The 20,919-nt window shown below is 44.5% G+C and overlaps 2 protein-coding genes across 2 annotated transcripts in view; one reads left to right on the top strand and one right to left on the bottom strand.

Annotated features, from left to right (window-relative positions):
* Position 1: 1 nt before the first annotated feature.
* ACSBG1 (acyl-CoA synthetase bubblegum family member 1) overlaps positions 2-20,919 on the bottom strand; it is a 95,560-nt gene continuing 74,642 nt past the window's right edge. Inside the window, exons 10-14 of the mRNA XM_069765564.1 lie at positions 11,620-11,853; positions 3,752-3,969; positions 2,748-2,887; positions 2,048-2,294; positions 2-1,743 (exon numbers count right to left, since the gene is read on the bottom strand). Coding sequence (XP_069621665.1) covers positions 1,661-1,743; positions 2,048-2,294; positions 2,748-2,887; positions 3,752-3,969; positions 11,620-11,853 — 922 coding nt within the window. The 3' untranslated portion in view covers positions 2-1,660. The remainder of the gene's footprint in view (positions 1,744-2,047; positions 2,295-2,747; positions 2,888-3,751; positions 3,970-11,619; positions 11,854-20,919) is intronic.
* On the top strand, positions 13,562-15,000 carry LOC138676364 (lamina-associated polypeptide 2, isoforms alpha/zeta-like). Its single transcript, XM_069765566.1, has 2 exons — positions 13,562-13,684; positions 13,762-15,000. Exon 2 carries the CDS (start codon positions 13,801-13,803, stop codon positions 14,893-14,895), a length of 1,095 nt encoding a protein of 364 aa, XP_069621667.1. The 5' UTR covers positions 13,562-13,684; positions 13,762-13,800; the 3' UTR covers positions 14,896-15,000.

The following is a 20,919-nucleotide window of genomic DNA, read 5'->3' as shown; positions in this document are numbered from 1 at the left end:
CTTGTTTTGTATACTGTTTATTTCTGATCCCAATTTCTACTGAGGACCAAGACACCAGTTCTACAGTAGCTCTCATGGTACACCCATTCGGTGACGCATTCAGCGCTTTTTATTGACTTAAATTGCCATTTATACACCATGCATTCCTAGGGCTCGTGCAGATGTTCGTAGATTCTCTCATCCAAGAGAATCGGGGGCCGATTATGCAAGTAACACTCTGATCAAAGTTTTCTCAGAGTGTCAGCTTAGTGTGTACAGATTCTCTTGGACAGGAGAACTGTAGCACGCTGTGAGAACAAAATGTCTCCATCTTCATTGTATCAGTGCTTGGAAATCGGACTGCACTCAGATGTCAACAGAGTGCAGTACGATTTCCACAGACTCATTGATTCCCAAATATTAGATCAATTTCGGACAATCTCTGTCTGAGGAAAAAATCATAGACATGTGCACGGCCCTATTGTCTAATACTGGTCTGGGTGCAGTCGGATTGCACTCAGACCGATAATACAGCCGTCTGCACCTGCACTGAGGCTTTTTTCATATATCTGTATGACATTTCCATGTACTGTCTTGTTTTGTTTTTTTTTTTCTCGGACAGCACTTGGACCCACAGAGTTTGTGATCCGTACACACATCTGTTTAAAAAATGGAGCCATGTCTCCAGTCAATGAGATTCAGATGAGGTGCTACACTCATCCGTTTTCCGGATTGGCCTCCGTCATTAAAGTCTATGGGGACATGGATGAAACATTGAAGACATACTTGGGTTTGAGTGAGCAAATTGTTCATTTTTAACTACTCAGTATATTGGCGTCGGTGAGAAAAAAAACCCAGCAGATTTCTGGATTAGTAGTATTAATGCCGAAGGAAAAGAAGTGTGTTGATTTTCAATGTCTGATCCTTTTGTTCCCAGGAAAGATGAGATAAAACACATGCATGCTCAGTCCTACCGGGAGTGCATGTGTTTGGTGGAAAGGGCCATTTGAAATGGCAGTTGACTGAATGAGCATTTGGTTGACATGACAGATATCTGATATGTATGGCCAGGTTATTGGGACATTCACGGCAGGAAGTAATAGTTCTTATTTAAAGGGAACCTGTCACCCCCCCTCTTGCGTTTTTAACTAAAAGAGCCACCTTGTGAAGTACTAATGCTGCATTCTGTGCTCCCGAAAGAAAAGCACAGCGCAGGCGCCGGGTACGTTACTGAAGACAGAGGAGCAGGCGCGTGGAGGGGCTGACTAATGGCTGGGACGTGCCCCCCCGGACAGACTAAAGGTATGGCGCCAACATTATAAAAATTAATATTGCTGCGTTGGAAGGGAGCACACAAAGGGCCACCTTCACAGAATGCAGCATTAGTGCTGCACAAGGTGCCTCTTTTAGTTAAAAACGCCGGGGGGGGGGGGGGGGGGGGGGAAGTGACAGGTTCCCTTTAAGATAGTCTAGATTGCATTATTTGTAAAAACATTACAAAAGTAAAAACTTTTTTATAACATTTTAACTCATGATAATATAGGTTATCTTTTTTAATTTCTAGAATACTACAGCTATATTTCTTCACCGTACTGATTTTGATTGTTTGTGTTGCTGGACGGTGCTTTTCTCGGATAGATTTACATACTGGACAGCATTTTGGCTTCATGTTTGGATATTTCTAATGTTCTGGTGAATAGAAAGCTTCTACATCTTTATTGTACTTGTCTAAGATGGCATGTCGCTTTATCTTCATTGTGGGTCCTAAAGAGTTGTAGGGGGAAAAATATATAAGTATAGAATAAAACAATGAAACGTTTCCCTAAAGATATACAGCATACTCTTAAAGGGGTCGCCCTACATTTCCCACAGGATGGGTGATGGGTGTCTGATCGCTATGTTCCCATTTGAATAGAAGGTACTTGACCATCATTCTTCTGCTCAGTCGGGACCCCCAAGCAATCGGACAGATTGCAATCAGTGTATTGTGGCTGGCACAACCCCTTTAATCTAATCTGTGCAGATTATGGCGATGAGCAATCATCAGATAATGCTATGGAGATCTCACCCATTTCACCACCCGCTATTGAGAAGTCCTTGGAGAGGATTGTCCACTTCTGGACACGCTGCGCGTTTGACACGGCTTCATTGTTGACTTTATCGATGCCTTCTTGAATAGCTGTGTACACAGCCCTGTCGTTCTGTGCCACAATCTCGGATACTGTTGTTGCCTTACTGCCAACTTGCTGGCAGAACTGTATTGCCTCTGAAGTAAGTCTATCCGATGGCTCCAATGTATCTTGGTCCACAGTGCTCTGGTAATGAACAGAGGAAGTTATATTATTATATGCTCTCAATATTAAATGGGTTCTCCATCTTCGGGAAATCTCTGGCTGCGGTTTTGTTTTTCAAAGAAAACCTGTGCTTCCCTCACCTTCTATGGGTCTAGTACTGAGTATCCCCTGCTGCTGCCGGTCTCTTATTGTCTGCAGAACTTATGTCAGCCAATTACTGAGCTCAATGTCTTTCCCTGAGTTGATGGCAAAAGCTGCTCCTTGCTGCTGATCTCATTGATTGCCTGCAGAATTGTCAACATGTCAGTGCTGCAGACAATAACCGGAAACTACAGCAACTTGGCGCTGGACCTGGGGAGGGCGAGTAAGGCAAAGTTGTTCTTTTTTTTAAATATGCTGCAGCCTGATTGAGTTTTTCTAAATTGGAAAATCCCTTTAAAATCTGCTCACTATCTATTACCGTATTTACAGTACCTTCAGAGTAAGCAGCATAGAAAGAAACTTTCTTCGATCTCCAATCAGCACTGCATTGCTCACAATTGGTAAATGTCTTTTCACGGCGTCTTCAATGAGGATTGGAGGAATGTTCTCTCCACCAGCGGTAATAATCAGCTCTGCTTATACAAACATAGCAATAGAATCCATTACAATGGACTGAAGGTGACTTCCTAAATCGAGAACCCGCCGCTAGCTGTATAGAAAAGTGCCAAAGTCAGCCCCAGAATTTCCTCAATGGTCCAAGTCCGCTAAAAGGGGCTCTGTCAGCATAAAATGGCTGTTCAGACCAAGTACAGGCATTCGGTGCACCATGGCGTGGCCAAATGTTTAAGTGCACCTATGAAGCCAGAGCTGTCAATCAAAGAGGAGGGTGGGGGCCTGGCGATAAAGGGAAAACAAGTAGGTGAGAAGGTGCATTTAAATGTTCGTCAACTCCAAAGGGTGCACAGAGTGCCTGTACTTGGTTTGAACAGTCATTTTGTACTAACAGTCACCTTAAAGGGACTCTGTCAATGCAGAATGACTGTTTAGCCAAAGTAATACCTCTCGGTGCTCTATGGCCGGTCCATTCATTTACATACACCTTCCTACCTGTTCAGTTTCCCCTTACGTCCACCTACCTTCTTTGATTGGCTGCTATGGTTAAATAGAGCCAGAGAAAGGAGGAGATGGAGGGAAAATAAGCATGTGGAAAGGTGCACTTAAATCATTGGCCCCGCCATGATGCACCGAGCGCCTGTGCTTGGTTTGAACAGTCATTCTGTGCTGGCAGAGTCCCTTTAAGGCCACGTTCACATGTTCAATATTTGGTCAGTATTTTACATCTGTGTTTGTAGAACCAAAACCAGGAGTGGGTGATAAATACAGAAGTGGAGACGTGTTTCTATTATACTTCTCTCGTGGATTTTGCTTACAACTACTGATATAAAATACTGAATGTGGCCTAAAACTTAAATTTTCTTTGTACATTTCCAACGTACCTTTGATTCTGCCTGTCACTTGCAGAAAACCTTCAGAATCTATCTTCCCAATGTCTCCTGAGTGCAACCAACCATCTTTGTCGAAAACGTCTCTAGTCTTATCCTCCATATTCAAGTAGCCCATGAAGACGGTCCGCCCCCAGAAACAGATTTCTCCATTTCCATCCAGATCCTTATTCTCAAGCTTCATTTGGCATCCAGGTACAGCCTTGCCACAACTGTAACAATAGCATGACTGCAGAATTAATTCAGGTATGGAAAAGGAGACAACCATTCTATTGTCTAGGTGTCCCTGCAGTAAGATATTTGTGAATATGACTGAGGAAACAACGTCCTGATGAGCGAACGTGCTCCAATAAGGTGTTATCAGAGCATGCTCTGGTGCTAACCGAGTGACTTATTCATGCTCGAATAATATGTTTGGGTCCCCCCCGGCTGCATGTCTCATGGTTGTTCGACAGCCTGAACACATGCTTGATTGCCTAACCACCTCACATACATATACTGTATAACTGTATATGCACGTGTAACCCAAAAGGAATTATTAGCGTATCAGGTAAAAACAACTATCTTCGTTAATACACAAAAAACATACAACTTCCAAAAATGGAATAAAAGAAGGGAGAGAGACATCAAAGTGCCACGTTAGGCCAGGAGGCATACAACACAATACGGCAAAAGGTGTATATAGCTAGAACTGGGAAAATCAAGAAAACAGACCACCTGAAAGAGACAGACTAGTAAGAGTATATGGTAAAATACCAAAATAGGTACACTGTGTGCAGAATTATTAGGCAAGTTGTATTTTGATCACATGATACTTTTTATACATGTTGTCCTACTCCAAGCTGTTCAGGCTCGAGAGCCAAATACCAATTAAGTAAATCAGATGATGTGCATCTCTGTAATGAGGAGGGGTGTTGTCTAATTACATCAAAACCCTATATAAGGTGTGCTTAATTATTAGGCAGCTTCCTTTCCTTTGACAAAATGGGTCAGAAGAGAGATTTGACGGGCTCCGAAAAGTCCAAAATTGTGAGATGTCTTGCAGAGGGATGCAGCAGTCTTGAAATTGCCAAACTTTTGAAGCGTGATCACCGAACAATCAAGCGTTTCATGTCAAATAGCCAACAGGGTCGCAAGATGCGTGTTGGGCAAAAAAGGTGCAAAATAACTGCCCATAAATTGAGGAAAATCAAGCGTGAAGCTGCCAAGATGTCATTTGCCACCAGTTTTGCCATATTTCAGAGCTGCAACCTTACTGGAGTAACACAAAGCACAAGGTGTGCGATACTCAGGGACATGGCCAAGGTAAGGAAGGCTGAAAAACGACCACCTTTGAACAAGAAACATAAGATAAAACGTCAAGACTGGGCCAAGAAATATCTTAAGACTGACTTTTCAAAGGTTTTATGGACTGATGAAATGAGTGACTCTTGATGGGCCAGAGGCTGGATCAGTAAAGGGCAGAGAGCTCCACTCCGACGCCAGCAAGGTGGAGGTGGGGTACTGGTATGGGTTAGTATCATCAAAGATGAACTTGTGGGACCTTTTCGGGTTGAGGATGGAGTGAAGCTCAACTCCCAGACCTACTGCCAGTGTCTGGAAGACAACTTCTTCAAGCAGTGGTACAGGAAGAAGTCGGTATAGTTCAAGAAAAAACATGATTTTCATGCAGGACAATGCTCCATCATATGCCTCAAACTACTCCACAGCATGGCTGGCCAGTAAAGGTCTCAAAGAAGAAAAAATAATGACATGGCCCCCTTGTTCATCTGATCTGAACCCCATAGAGAACCTGTGGTCCCTCATAAAATGAGATCTACAGGGAGGGAAAACAGTCCACCTCTCGGAACAGTGTCTGGGAGGCTGTGGTGGCTGCTGAACGCAATGTTGATCGTAAATAGATCAACAGAATCTATGGATGGAAGGCTGTTGAGTGTCATCATAAAGGTGGCTATATTGATTACTGATTTTTTGGGGTTTTGTTTTTGCATGTTAAAAATGTTTATTTCTATATTTTGTGCAGTTATGTTGGTTTACCTGGTGAAAATAAACAAGTGAGATGGGAATATATTTGGTTTTTAGGCTACGTTCACACTAGCGTCTTGCGGTGGTGCGTTGGGCGCCACCGCGGCGACGCATGCGTCATGCGCCCCTATATTTAACATGGGGGCGCATGGACGTTTTGTGATGCATGCGTCTTTTTTGCCGCAAGCATTAGGGCGCAGAGGACGCAGCAAGATGCATTTTCTTTTGCGTCCAAAATCCGGCAAAAAAAGGACGCATGCGTCGCAAAACTATGCGTTTTGCATGCGTTCTTGTTTGCATTGCGTCGCCGACGCAGCAGCGCACAACGCAAATGTGAACGTAGCCTTATTAAGTTGCCTAATAATTCTGCACAGTAATAGTTACCTGCACAAACAGATATCCTCCTAAGATAGCCATATCTAAAAAAAAAAAACCACTCCAACTTCCAAAAATATTAAGCTTTGATATTTATGGGTCTTTTGGGTTGATTGAGAACATAGTTGTTGATTAAAAATAAAAATAATCCTTTAAAATACAACTTGCCTAATAATTCTGCACACAGTGTAGATTAAATAATAAGGCAATATGTGGATATGTACAGTGAAGGAAATATGTATTTGATTCCTTGCTGATTTTGTAAGTTTGCCCACTGACAGACATGAACAGACTATAATTTTAAGGGTAGGTTAATTTTAACATTGAGAGATAGTTAGCATTCCGGGAGCTGGCAGAGGGCTGACAGTCCCTCTACCTTTGGATTGGAGACCCCCCGGCGTGACGCGGGGTCCCGATCGTTGCCATGGTGACCGGATGCCGTCATGATCGCATCCAGTGTTCATGAAAAGCAGCCGCACTCAAGTAGTTTGAAGATTTATGCCAAAAATATTATATCTTTATTTGTGCGTACAGACATCACCAGGTGCTTTATGACGTATATGGGTTGCGGACAATAAAGTTAACATTTTGACCGGGGGCGGTCTTTGTCAAAACCTCACTTGTGGTAAGGGTGCAGAGAGGAAAAAAGGAATCAGTCCAATAAAGGTGGTGCCTGTAAGAAAGTGGGGAAGCTATGTCCGTACCATTGTCTGGAGATATACAGTTTACAACATGGACAGTGCCAAGATGCAACGGTCCAGGCTGAAAACCACCGATGAATAAGTCTCAGCATCAGTGAGCAACGGTGATGTCATTGAGGTTACCGCAGGTCACTGAGACTGCATTCCCAGCAGGGGGCCCTTGAACTGTGGTGACCTCAGTGAGATCCTCGCTAGCACAGTGAGAAAGTCTCTTGGTGCAACGCTGAGCTCAGAGAGTTCACCGCAGTTCACTGTGAGATATTTCTCCTTGTGAACTCACCGCTGCGCTGTGAGGCTTTTTCTCACTGTGATAGTGGGTATCTCCCCAAGGTCACCGCAGTTCAGGGGCTCGGCTGGAAACACAGCCTCAGTGACCTGCTTTAACATCAATGACATCCCCGCTAATGTTGCTCTCGCAGCAGCTCATTCTCCCAGTGGTTCTCAGCCTGCACGGTCGCATCTTAGCACCTTCCAGGTTGAAAACTGTTTATCCCCAGACATGGATTACGGCATAGGACAGAACAATGTACAGGTGAGGGATATGACTGTTTTTTATTTTAGTTTTATTACAGGAGACCATGGCTTCAAAAGAATGGGCAATGACGTGAGTATGGTTTAATTTAGAATCATTAAAGCAGTCTGTGTCATTCTTTAAATTAAAGGATCAATTGGTGCATCAACCCCACAAATATCACCCCACTTGCCACCACTACAGGGCAAGTGGGAATAGGTGGGAAAAGTACCAGAATTGGCACATTTAATAGATGCGCCTTTTCTTGGGTGGATGCGGGCTGCTGTTTTTAGGCTGGGGCAAATATCAATGGCCCCTTACCAGCCTGAGAATACCAGCCCCCAGCTGTCTGGTTTAGCAAGGCTTTTTGTCAAAAATGGGGAATCCACGCTGTTTGTTAAAATTATTGAAAGAATTAGAAAAAAAAACAACGTGGAGACCCATCTAGTCTTATTGACCAACTTTACTAACGCTGACAGCTGAGGGTTGCAGCCCCCAGCTGTCAGTTTTGCCTGGCTGGTTATCAAAAATGCAGGGGCACCCATGTCGTTTTTTTTTTTTATTATTTAGAGTGCAGGCACCGGCTGATGAATACTCCCATCAGCTGCTACTGCTCTCACTGTTAGCAGCAGTAGGCATATGCTGATTGGAGCAGTAGTCCCTTTCAGCTGGACCCAGTGACCGGAGTTAAACTTTATACCTCCGATCACAGCAGCAGGTTCGTACTATTATTTGACAGAAGCAGTGTTTGCTGTGCTGTCATGCTCATGCAAACACCCGCTGTTCGGGGAGCTGAACCCAAACAGTAACATGGACTTCCTGGTGAAGTCCATGTTCGGTGTCCGTGCCCGAACAGTAGGGATGGACGCCGAATTTTACTGTTTGGGTTCGCCCATCTCTACGTATCATATATGTTTACTACTATTTACTACTTATAAATTTGGAGAAGGGTAGCTAAGATTACTGGGCCTTTGAACAGTGACAGAACAATGTGACTGTTCAATGTTTAGAATTTTTTCACCTAAACCAAAAAATTGCATCTTGGAACTAAATGTTTGTCTATTGCAGTTCTCCACTGCTTTTTTTCCCCCAATCTGGCTAGAAAGAATGGACCCTTATAACATAAAGAAATAGTTACAGTTCCAAAATCCTGCTGCTTTGGTCTTCTATGCCAGGACCAGAAGTCATAACATTCTTCCTGTTAGTCACTATACCCTACAGCCAGGTACGGACTGGGACTGAGGTTCAGCCCTGGCATTAGAAATCACACAGGCCCATGGTGTCCCCGCCCCTGAGCACCGTATGGGCATATTTTACTAATATTACCCTGGATGGAGGAAAGGAAGATTTATTACAAGACCAATATTTCTAATGATACCCGTGGCCTGCTTGGGGTAAGTGACGAAGTCAGCGACCTTGTGCTTCATCACAACTCTTAGCAGTATGGATGTCTTGAGAACTTAGATTCTGCTAACAACGTAGGAGGCAACACAGCCCACAACCAGACAGACCCTTCTGGCATTTGCCAGATGGCCAGTCCGGCCCTGCCTGCAGCGAAACAGTGGTCAAGTGACTGAATGGACAACTCACCATCACTTCGGTCCTGACAGAGACCAATGCAATGGTGTAGGTTTGGAGGGGTAAGTAACCCTCATTTTTTACATTTATGAAGATCATTTCCTCTTGGCAAGTTTTCAAAAAAGAGGTGAAAAACCCTTTACACATTCAGGCAATTTAAAGCATAAAAGTATTAGTGTCTTGTGAACTTTGTCATGTCCTCTGTATTGTTCTGTTTGTTAAAAGCTGTTTACATAACCTTATGTAGAACCATATGAGGGTGTGGACATATGTTGAATGCCTATGCACACCGTTTCAGAGATAAATTGGTTTATTATTACATGGTACAACCATACCCACACAGAGAGAATGGGTATGCTTGCATGTTGCATTTTTTGCCTTCATTTTGGATTTGTATAGCCTTCCCATGCCTCCAAATTAATGGCCTCAGCCCAGTATCACTCCTCTGCTCCCAGCCCGGTGTCCCCCTACGACCTCCTGACAAACATTGGCATGTGATCACTACAGCCAGTCAGTAGCAGCCGATTGGATGCAACTTTCACTTTTCAGTTCTACTGGAAGAAACACTGGGGGTGATTCATTCAGACTTGCAAAGTGCATGTCAGTCTTAAAGATGTGCTTCCTGGAGTATAATGACCTGATTCATTAAGTGACGTTCGCCGCTTGTTTCAGGCAGGTCTGGTACCCAGTGTGCACCGTCACCAGAAATGTACGCCAGCCGGGGCTGGTGAACCTTTGTGGGGTAAGTCCAAGAAAGAGAAACTGGAGAGGAGACAAAGCGCAAACAGGGTCTTATCTGGGTGACAGTGTTGGAAGATATGCACGATTGAGCTCACCTGGTTGGGTTGTGTGCAAGCAACCACTCTTGAGGTGTGAGGCTGCTGCAGACCCACGAGGAGATAAAAGCATAAAAACTAGAACAACATGCGTTATTCTGCACTGCCGTAGAAGAAAGGATGAAAGAGACCAATCCAATTACAGGTTGTTTTATTCGTCAATGCATTTCAAAGTATGCAACTTCTTCAACAGGTCAAACCACGCTCGTGGTTTGTCCTGATGAAGTTTCTTACTTCAAAACGTGTTGACGAATAAAATAACCTGCAATTGTATTGGTATATTTCATCCTTTAACTGCAGCGCAGAATAACCCATTTGTTTTTACAGTTTTTATGCTTTGTGGAATGAGTAACACCACTTTAGTGGCGCAACTTATAATGAATTTGACGGGCTAGCATGACCATTGGCTTTCACATCCATGCCACACCCATGTCAGCATAGTTGGCTGGCAATGGGGTGTAAATGCCAACCCCACAGTATGATGTCCCCACAGCCACCTCTCCAGCCACAGTATAATGTTTTCACAGTCCTATGCACACAGTATGATGCCACACATCCCCCACACAGTTTGACTCCACCACACGCAAGTATGATGCTCCCACAGTCCCTCACGCAGTATGGTATCCCCACACACAAGTATGATATCCTCACTACCTCTCACGCAGTATGGTATCCCCACACACAAGTATGATATCCTCACTACCTCTCACGCAGTATGTTATCCCCGCACACTAGTATTATATCCTCACTACCTCTCACGCAGTATGGTATCCCCACACACAAGTATGATATCCTCACTACCTCTCACGCAGTATGGTATCCCCACACACTAGTATTATATCCTCACTACCTCTCACGCAGTATGGTATCCCCACACACAAGTATGATATCCTCACTACCTCTCACGCAGTATGGTATCCCCACACACAAGTATGATATCCTCACTACCTCTCACGCAGTATGGTATCCCCACACACAAGTATGATATCCTCAATACATCTCACATAGTATGGTATCCTCACACACAAGTATAATGTTCTCAAAGCACCTCACACCGTATGGTATCCCCATACTCAAGTTTTTTTCCCATGGCCCCACACACAAGTATGATATGCTCACAGCCCCTCACACAATATGTTGTCCCACATACAGTATGATGTTCCTGTAATTTATCACATAGTATAATGGTCCCAAAAACAAGTATGGTGTCGCTCACACAGTATAATATCCCCACAGCCATCTCTTATACCAGTAATGGGAAAAATGTCTTCACTGCAGACAAATTTTGCCTGTGAATTGAGAAAATTGAAAATGAAAGATCAGTCCTGGTAGAGAAAGAAGCAGATTTCTCTGATAAGTTATATTACAAACACCACTTAGTTCTGATGGGGAAGGGAGCAGCTCTGGACAAAGATGGATAATTCTAACTACATTTGTCATAAGCAATTGCTCGGCAGCACTAATTATTACATGGAAAATACTGTAAGAAAAGGAATGTTTAACTAACAATACATTTGGAGGTCTAAGTCCAGGGTTCATGTGACCTGCACTATATCTTGGTCCCATCACAGCTACAGATGGCAGATGTGACTAGCTCTTTGGGTTCATCCAGATAGTGTACATATGCAGGAGTCAAGGCAATAAAACAGACCAGACTTGTCATTGCTGTCATTTTTTATACATGGACTATTGGTTCATATGAAAACTCATTCCTGTGTACTTTCCTACCAGTTATTGGATCAGTGTGCTCTCCAATCAGCACATGGGCAGCACACTGACCTAATGTAGGTTCGTCTAAATGATCCTTAAAGGCTAAAAAAAATAAAGCATTCTTACCACTGAAAGCGATGGTTGTGAGGGCCAGACATAACATGGGGCCCTGAGGTCTCACTCATGCCATATGCTTCATATAAAGTAATATTGAGTCCCAGGAAAAATTCCAGTGTTTCTGCAGAGATTGGAGCTGCACCTGAGAAGTGTTTTTGGCAGTGGGAAAAGCCCAACATCTTGCGAATTTTGGACAAGACCAAGAAATCAGCCACGGCTGGGAGAAACGTCTTTAGTTCACCACTGAGAACAGATGAGAACACCAATGGTTAAAGCATTGTATATTTTCTCATGGGCTCGTTAATAAAACTCAAGTACTACTACCAACAATAAAGATAAGTCATATTTTAATGAATGAAAACAGTATGGGCCGTGTCAACAATTTGTAGACTTGGAATTGCAAATAAATTTCTATTAAAACTGGTTTTGCACTTTAGATATTCTTAGGAAAAGCAAGATCTTGTTCAAGAGAGTAGTGGTTGATAAAGATTTCCCTTTAGGCTATGTGCACACATCAGGATTCCTTGCAGAAATTTCCTGAACAAAACCGGATATTTTCTGCAAGAAATCCACATGTGTTTTTTGCGCTTTTTTTTTTTGCGTTTTTCCAGAGGTTCCCAATGCAATAATATAGTGGGAAATCCGCAAAATTAATGAACATGCTGCGTTTTTTACCACGATATTCACAAAAATTGCGGAATGCATTATATATAATGGGATGCATATGTATGCGTTTTATAAGCATTTTTATTGCGTTTTTATAGCGAAAAAAACGCAAAAACTCCTGAACGTGTGCACACAGCCTTATCATCAGTCTGAGATTTTTTCCCACCTGCAAGTGGGACCCACAGCTAAAACATCCCTTCTGTGAGAGCCTAAAGCTTCCAATGGTCATTTCAACTAACTATACGGTGCACAATATGGAAGTGTTTTCTAGGATGTATAGTTCCATATTAAGTGTTGTATCTTTTTATGTAAACCCTGTGTATTCTGTATACCACTGTATATTTGTATGGCACTATGCATGGCTCCACTGAAATACATGAGGTTTACTCGGACTCCCATGACAGCACGACGAGAGAGGGGATCCGCCCATTAGGAACAGGAAACCTACAGATACAAAAGGGCGGTACCTCTCCCTTGCCTCAGTTGGTTTCCTGTTCCTGAGGGGACGGGTGCCTACAGACAGAAGGCCCAGGCCGGCCGGCCGATTACGGTAGCGGGGGGGTCTCCTACCTCGGCCGGTGCGGAGATCCCTGGAGACGCCACGGTGGTCCTTGCTGGACTTCACGGCAGTGGCGTTCGCAGCAGGGAGTGGAGTCCGGAGGATTTCCTGCCTCCATCAGCGTCAGCGCAGGTAAGTATTCCCATTGGTGGTGCAGCGGTATGGTGGGGCTGCGGGTGCCGGGCTCAGGCGTGTGGGTGAGCTCCCGGAGCGCTGCGCTCCATTCCCCGGCGTCCTGCACAGCTCTCAGCGCGTGCTGGAGCATTTCCGGGTGCAGTGACGTGGGGGGGCGGAGTTAGCGGCCGCTTCCGGGTCGCCGGACGTCTGCGCATGCGCAGTCGTTCCAATATGGCGGCGCCCATCGCGTCTGTGTGCCGGTTTTTGACCGCAAGATCTCCTGCCCTCTGCTGTATCCTGGGCCAATAGGGACAGCGCTGGCCCATCTGCTGACCGGATCCAAGGGGTATTTATGCAGGTGGAGATGTCAGATCCCTGCTTTTGGTCGCATTTCGTCATGGAGAGTGGTGGTGAGCAGCAGCAGCTGCCAGACGAGGTACGTCAGAAGCCCAAACAGAAGGATAGAGGCGACCAGCCCAGTCGTAAGAGCTCTTCTGAACAAGGATCCAGAGCTTCGACTAAAGAGACCCCTCGGATTCCGGTATTGTACTTTGGCGCACGGGTAAGTGATCTACGTGAAAGTTCACTCTGTGACGCGGGCCCCTTTATACTTTATCATTCCAGGGGAAGAAGAGTACGGGGAAGTCTAAACATAAGGAATGTGCCCTCTGTGGAGTCCCTCTACCTGACTCTTGTTCAAAAAAATTATGTGCCCCCTGTATACAGCAGACGGTGAGGTCTACAGGAGCGGGTTGGTGGTAGTGACTTTAGGTCAGATATTAGTTATCTCCTATATTGTCCTCCCCTAGGTAGCAGAAGAGTCCGTAACTCCGGCAAATCTGAGGGAAATGATCCGGCTGGAAGTAAGGGAATCACTACGGTCCCTATCCCAAGCGGAAGGCTCAAAGCATAGGACTCTCTTGGACTCTAATTCTTCAGAGGAAGAAAGAGAGGAGAATTCCTATCTCTCCAGTCCTCTCTCCTCTTCATCAGATGAGGAGTCAGGACGATTCTGTCTACCCTTGGATAGAATCGACAAAGTCGTCAAATCAGTCAGAGGCACCATGGGTATAGAGGAACCTAAATCACAGCCCTCGAAACAGGAGATGATGTTTAGCGGACTTGATCGTAAAAAACATAGATCTTTCCCGGTAAACGAAAAGATTCAGGACTTAATCCTTAGAGAATGGAAGAAACCAGAAAAAAAGGGGGCCTTACCACCAGCGTTAAAACGCAGGTATCCCTTTGACGATCCGGTTGTGGATACATGGGATAAAGCTCCTAAACTGGACGCGGCTGTTGCAAAGGCGTCAAAAAAGGCCTCATTACCCTTTGAGGATATGGGAAACCTCAAGGATCCTCTGGACAGAAAGGCAGATATATTCCTTAAAGGTACCTGGGAGATGGCGGCTGGATCTCTCAGACCAGCCGTAGCGGCAACATGTACGGCCAGATCTTTAATGGTCTGGCTAGATCAGTTAGAGTCTCAGCTTAAGGACGGTGCATCCAGGGATACTATTCTGAAGGCTCTACCGACCATCCAGAATGCTGCAGCCTTCCTATCGGACGCATCGGTGGACTCTGTCAGAATGGCGGCCAGAGCGGCAGGACTATCCAACGCGGCTCGCAGGGCCTTGTGGCTGAAATGCTGGTCAGGTGACATTCAGTCTAGAACCAAGCTCTGCGCCATTCCGTGCGAAGGACAATATCTCTTCGGTCCAACTCTGGACGAGTTGTTGGAAAAAGCAGGGGATGACAAAAAGAAATTCCCCAGTCTATATTCATCTTACCGCCGGCCCTTCAATCGAAGGAGATTTGGTCGCGGGAAAAAACGCGGGTCCTCTCCCACTAGAGAAAGTTTCAGATGGGAAGACAGACGCGGTAGAGGTACGGGCTATATGTTTCGCCGTTCCTCAAAGGATCAGAAAAAAACGGACCAATGACTAGCGATCCCTGTGGGGGGTAGACTGTCAGCATTCTCTTCAGCTTGGCTTGACATTACAAACAGTAAATGGGTCAGAGGCATCATTACTGAAGGTCTAAAACTGGACTTCAATCACTGGCCTCGTGAAAAATTTAAATTAACCCCTTTACGTTCCTCCCCCCTTGAGCAAGCAGCCCTGGAAGCAGAGGTTATCAACTTATGTTCCAAGAACGTGCTGATTGAAATTCCGGAATCAGAAAGAGGAAGGGGATTTTATTCTCCTCTTTTTCTGATTAAGAAACCAGACTGATCTTTTAGAACGATCATTAATCTCAGATGTCTTAATGAGTTCCTGGTCAATGAATCATTTAAAATGGAAACAATCAATTCAGCAATAAAAATGTTGTTTAATCACTGTTTCATGGTAGTGGTAGATCTAAAAGATGCATACTATCATGTTCCAATACATGAACACTTCCAGAGATTCCTGAGGGTAGCTGTGTCAATGGGGGGCCAGATTCGCCATTTCCAGTTCAGAGCTCTTCCCTTCGGCTTATCAGCAGCTCCTAGGGTGTTTACAAAGTTAGTGGCAGAAGTCATGGCACACTTACGAGAGTCTGACATCCTAATTATTCCCTACTTGGATGACTTTCTTATAGTAGGGAGCTCTGAAGACCATTGCCGTTCTCAGCTAGAGACAGCCACATCCGAACTTGAGCATCTGGGGTGGATCGTAAATTACGAAAAATCTCGTTTACAGCCCCAGAAAATACAAAGATTTTTGGGACTATTGTTAAACTCAGAATCCCAACAGTGTTGTCTTCCACCCGACAAGTTGTTACATATCCAACAACAGGTGTCTAGGGCAATTGATAAGCCATCCATGACCCTTAGACAGGCTATGTCACTATTGGGTTCTTTAACCTCTTGCATTCCCGCTGTCCGTTGGGCCCAGTTCCACACCAGACCATTACAATCCGAGGTGCTGGTTAATGATAGAATCTTACAGGGGTCCCTGCAGGATCAGATTACCTTAGGTCCAAAAGCACTCACTTCTCTTAGGTGGTGGCTAGACAGTAAAAACTTATCGGCGGGAGTTCCCTGGGTGTCACAGGTAACACGTGTGGTAACTACAGACGCTAGCCCTACGGGTTGGGGAGCACACATGGATGACATGATGGTTCAGGGTCTATGGTCCCCTCCCCTAACATCAGCCTCCTCCAACCAGAAAGAGTTAATGGCAGTAGAGCTTTCAGTGAAAAAATTCCTCATATATCTACAGGGTCATCATGTCAAGATCCTATCGGACAACCAGGTGGCGGTCGCATACATAAATCATCAGGGTGGAACTCATTCCGAGTCACTGATGAGAGTGGAGGATCGTCTGTTCCAGACAGCAGAAAATCACTTCTTATCCCTAACTGCTCTACACATAAGAGGAAAAGAAAACATCAAAGCGGACTTTCTAAGCCGCAACACCTTGAGACAAGGGGAATGGTCCCTAAACAATTACGTGTTCGATCAGATCGTCCACAAATGGGGACATCCAGAAGTAGACTTATTTGCTACCAGGGACAACCGGAAGACAACAAAATTTTGTTCCCTAAATCCCAGAGAAAATCCTCTGTCGGTAGACGCTTTTCTGATCAGATGGGATTTTCAACTGGCATATGCATTTCCTCCACTAGGCCTGATACCCTTAGTAGTCAGGAAGATAAGAGAAGATCGAGCCAGAGTTATATTGATTGCCCCATTCTGGCCCAGAAGGGCCTGGTTCACTTGGCTCAGGATCATGTCAGTGGAGGACCCCTGGGTACTTCCGGACATTCCAGATCTGCTCTACCAGGGGCCGATCAGCCATCCTCAAGTAAAGAATCTCCATTTAACGGCATGGATTTTGAAAGGGCGTTACTAAAAAGCAAAGGGTTCTCCCCGAGTCTAATTAAGACCCTTATGAAAAGTAGAAAGCAAATAACCACAACAATCTACGCTAGGACCTGGCAGAAATTTCTGGCCTCTTCTGATTTTAATTTAGAAGAGGGATTACCTATTAAACAAATCTTAGAATTTCTGCAAAAAGGCCTAGAGCTAGATCTATCCACTAGTACTCTAAGAGTACAGGTCTCGGCCCTAGGGGCTCTATTTTCATGTAACATCGCCAATAATTATTGGATCTCAAGGTTCATTAAAGCTTCTATTAGATCTAGACCCATACATAAAGATAGATCTATGCCTTGGGATCTCAACCTAGTCCTGTCAGCATTGACTAGAGAGCCGTTTGAACCATTACATTCAGCTTCAATTAAGGCCCTATCTCTTAAGACAGCCTTTCTTGTGGCAATTACATCTGCTCGTAGAGTTGGAGACATACAAGCGCTCTCCAGGGTATCCCCTTATACAGAGTTTCTACCAGACAGAGTAATCCTCAGACCGGACCCAGCCTATTTACCAAAAGTATCATCACGGTTTCACAGGACACAGGAGATAGTTTTACCATCCTTCCTTCCCAATCCCTCCAACCCTAAAGAAGAACTACTCCATACATTAGATGTTAGGAGATGCCTGCTAGAATACATCTCTATTACTGACACTTGGAAGAAAGATAATGCGTTGTTTTTATCTTTCCAAAACCCTAGAAAGGGACTTAGGGTATCCAAGTACACACTAGCAAAGTGGATTAGGGAGGCTATCTCTTTGGCTTACACTGCAGGTGGGGGTCCGGCTCCGCAGAATCTGAGGGCGCATTCCACCAGGGCCATGGCTACATCCTGGGCGGAAAAGTCTGGAGTATCAATCGACCAGATATGTAAGGCGGCCACATGGTCATCCCCGTCCACCTTCTTTAAGCACTATAGGTTGGATTTGGGGGCTTCCTCTGATCTCACATTCGGGTTAAGGGTGCTACAGGCCATAGTCCCTCCCTAAGGAAGCTTACATCTCTGTAATTCTCTCGTCGTGCTGTCATGGGAGTCCGAGTAAAGCATTAAGCTACTTACTGGTAGCGGCATTTCTCGGAGGCCCATGACAGCACCCTTAGTTCCCTCCCTATTCACGTGCGGGTTGCACTCCATATAAATGTATATATTTCACAATATGATACCAGTCCCAATAGATGTCTGCTATTTTTGTATATAATCTGTATATAGTGTATATTTTTGTGTACCACTAACCGCGGTAGTCCTCTCAAGACTCTGAAATACAACTGAGGCAAGGGAGAGGTACCGCCCTTTTGTATCTGTAGGTTTCCTGTTCCTAATGGGCGGATCCCCTCTCTCGTCGTGCTGTCATGGGCCTCCGAGAAATGCCGCTACCAGTAAGTAGCTTAATGCTTTTCCAATACTAATTTCACCCCCTCATATGTTGTAACTCTTCCTATCAATTTTCTAATATACCCCTATTACCTGCTCTGCTCTTGTAAGCTCATCTCTATTTATGTGAGTGATTGTGGCTTTGCTACTTCTGGTGTGGAAACTGGAATCAGACGTACTGAGATGTGCACATCATTGGTGGTGGTGGGGCTACCTTGTGGGTGACAGTAATGTGAACAAGCATGCTCAGAACAAGCAGCTGAGAAAGATTATCACAGGGCTTCGCAATTGAAATGATGGCATTTCAAAGCATCAGCAAAGTCAGTCTGCACCACGCATGACTGAGCTCAGTTCAGGCTTCACTCTTCTTGGATCCTGCTAAGACTTTGGAGTGTGTTCACTCTGCTTGGATCCTGCTAAGACTTTGGAGTGTGGTACCTTAAACTGACATGCCTTGTGATATGCTTTCTAATACCAGCACATCACAGTGCTGTCTACTAAAGGCACGGCACTCCAAAGCATCGGCAGGATACAGGCAGAGCAGAGTGAAGTTTGATATGAACATGTGTGCTCAGGCTTCTGTCACTCACAGAGGTAGTTCTGCCCCCACCAATAATGTATGCTTGTCAGCATGTCTGATTCCGGTTTCCACACTGGAAGTAGCAGGACCAGAATCTCAACAGAAGACTAGATGACCCACTTAGCGATGAGATTACAGGAGCAGCGTAGGTAATAGAAGTATATTAGAATATTGATTGTTAGATAGTGTTAGGACATGAAAGGGGTGAAATTAGTAGTGGAAAACCTCTTTAAGAGAAAGCTTTTAGGCTATGTTCACACTTTGCGGATTCCACTGCGGATTTTTCCGCAGCAAAATTCCAAAATCCGCAGTGAAAACCCGTCGCGGTTTTTACCGCAGATTTATCGCGATTTTTACTGCGGTTTTTCATCTGCAGTTTCCTATTGGAGCAGGTGAAAATCCGCAGAAAAGAAGTGACATGCTGCGGAATGTAATCCGCTGCGTTTCCGCGCGGTTTTTTCCGCAGCATGTGCACAACGTTTTTTGTTTCCCATAGGTTTACATTGTACTGTAAACTCATGGGAAACTGCTGCAGATCCGCAGCGGTCAAATCCGCTGCGGATCCGCAGCAAAATCCGCAAAGTGTGAACATAGCCTTAATGTCTCTCTTTTAGATGAATTTCCAATTTTAGCAAGGCGAATACAACACCAAAATGCAATCTATGAGCTAGTAAAACAATACTGGTATTTAGTCCACTGCTTTTATGGTTCAGTAATCTCTGAATCAAAAAGTGATTATGGTGCCATAAAGCCTTTGATGGATGCATAAAATAGAATTTTACAACCAGTTAAACTATTCTTACACTGAGGAATATGAATAACAGGAATAAGCATGAACTTAAGGGAATTGTCCGATACATAAAATGTCCTGTGTAAATATCTAAATGTCACACCACAGGAGGATGTCTATGCAATCACTTCCCCACAGCTTCTATCATTACTAAAACAGGATGCCATCATTGGGCGGTGTTGTCAATTATTAGAGCTTCTTTCGCTGAACTTCCCTTGAGGACTACAGCTCTGCAGCTTGTTTCACTGCCGCTGCACAAGTTCTGTCCCCGACACCTCTTTCACTGAAAAGAGTCGTCATCAAGGGGTGGTGATAGAAGCAGGGTAAGTGACAGCATCTCCGCCTCATAGGTTCTTTTACTGAAAGGAGATGTCAACAGGAAGCGTTGATATGATAAAAGCAGGGTGAGTGACAGCAGCGATGGCCTTTGATGACTATTCATTTCAGGGTAGTGACAGAAGTTCTCCTGCTTCTACCTCTGCCTGATGTCTTGTTTCATTGCATTGAAAGATGTGTCCGGGACAGAACCGGGGTGGCGACAGTGATAGAATCTGTGGTGGTGTGATCACTTTTCTGCCTCTATCACTGCGATTGATTCCGGATGTCAACAGGGGACAGCAGTGACAGAAGTTGGGCTAAGTATCGCCCCCTGATGAAGTCCTGTTTTTGGAGGGGTGCTACAGTAATGGTAATTTTTTTGTGTTGTTCGAATACACACGAAGGAAATAAATGTGTTTCACAAAGCATGTGTAATTGAAATAATGTTCTGGGAGAAATACGTAATTTTCTGGAACAATTTCAAAGGTGCCAACACTTTCAGCCATGACTGTATAAGCTGCAAGGAAGTGACTTCAGTGCCGTCCTACTGCGGCGTCCCTTTTGACACTCCCCTCAAACGAAATGTCACACGAAGTAAAAGGGATGAGCAGCATAGGGAGAACTGTAAGGGAATTTCAAATCAAACAAATTTTAAAAGTGGTTTGGGCTTATATACAGATTTCATAGAGGACCTCTTTAAATAAGTTAATGGATATGTAGGGTGGAAATAGCTAGAGCATACCTGTCATTTCAGGTGACTTTCCAGATTAAACTGTCCTGTGTGCGTGCATGAAAGAAAAAAAAAAACTATCTGGAGATTATATGACTTGTGTCATATTTTAAGATTCTCCTTGCGCATACTCTCTTATTTTTGCCAAGTTTCTGAGCTACTTGGTAGGAATTACCTGCTGTACTGACTCCCACACCCAACACACAGACAGAAGGGATTCATGCTCTTAGGTCTCTGTGTAGCACGGGCTCAGAAGCAACAGTGGAAAAATGTAAAGAAAAATGCAAACTTTTAAGTATTTTTCTCCATTCTAACAT

This window comes from Ranitomeya imitator, chromosome 4 (assembly GCF_032444005.1).
Source record: "Ranitomeya imitator isolate aRanImi1 chromosome 4, aRanImi1.pri, whole genome shotgun sequence".
NCBI lineage: Eukaryota > Metazoa > Chordata > Amphibia > Anura > Dendrobatidae > Ranitomeya > Ranitomeya imitator.
This window is presented reverse-complemented; position numbering and strand designations above follow the sequence as displayed.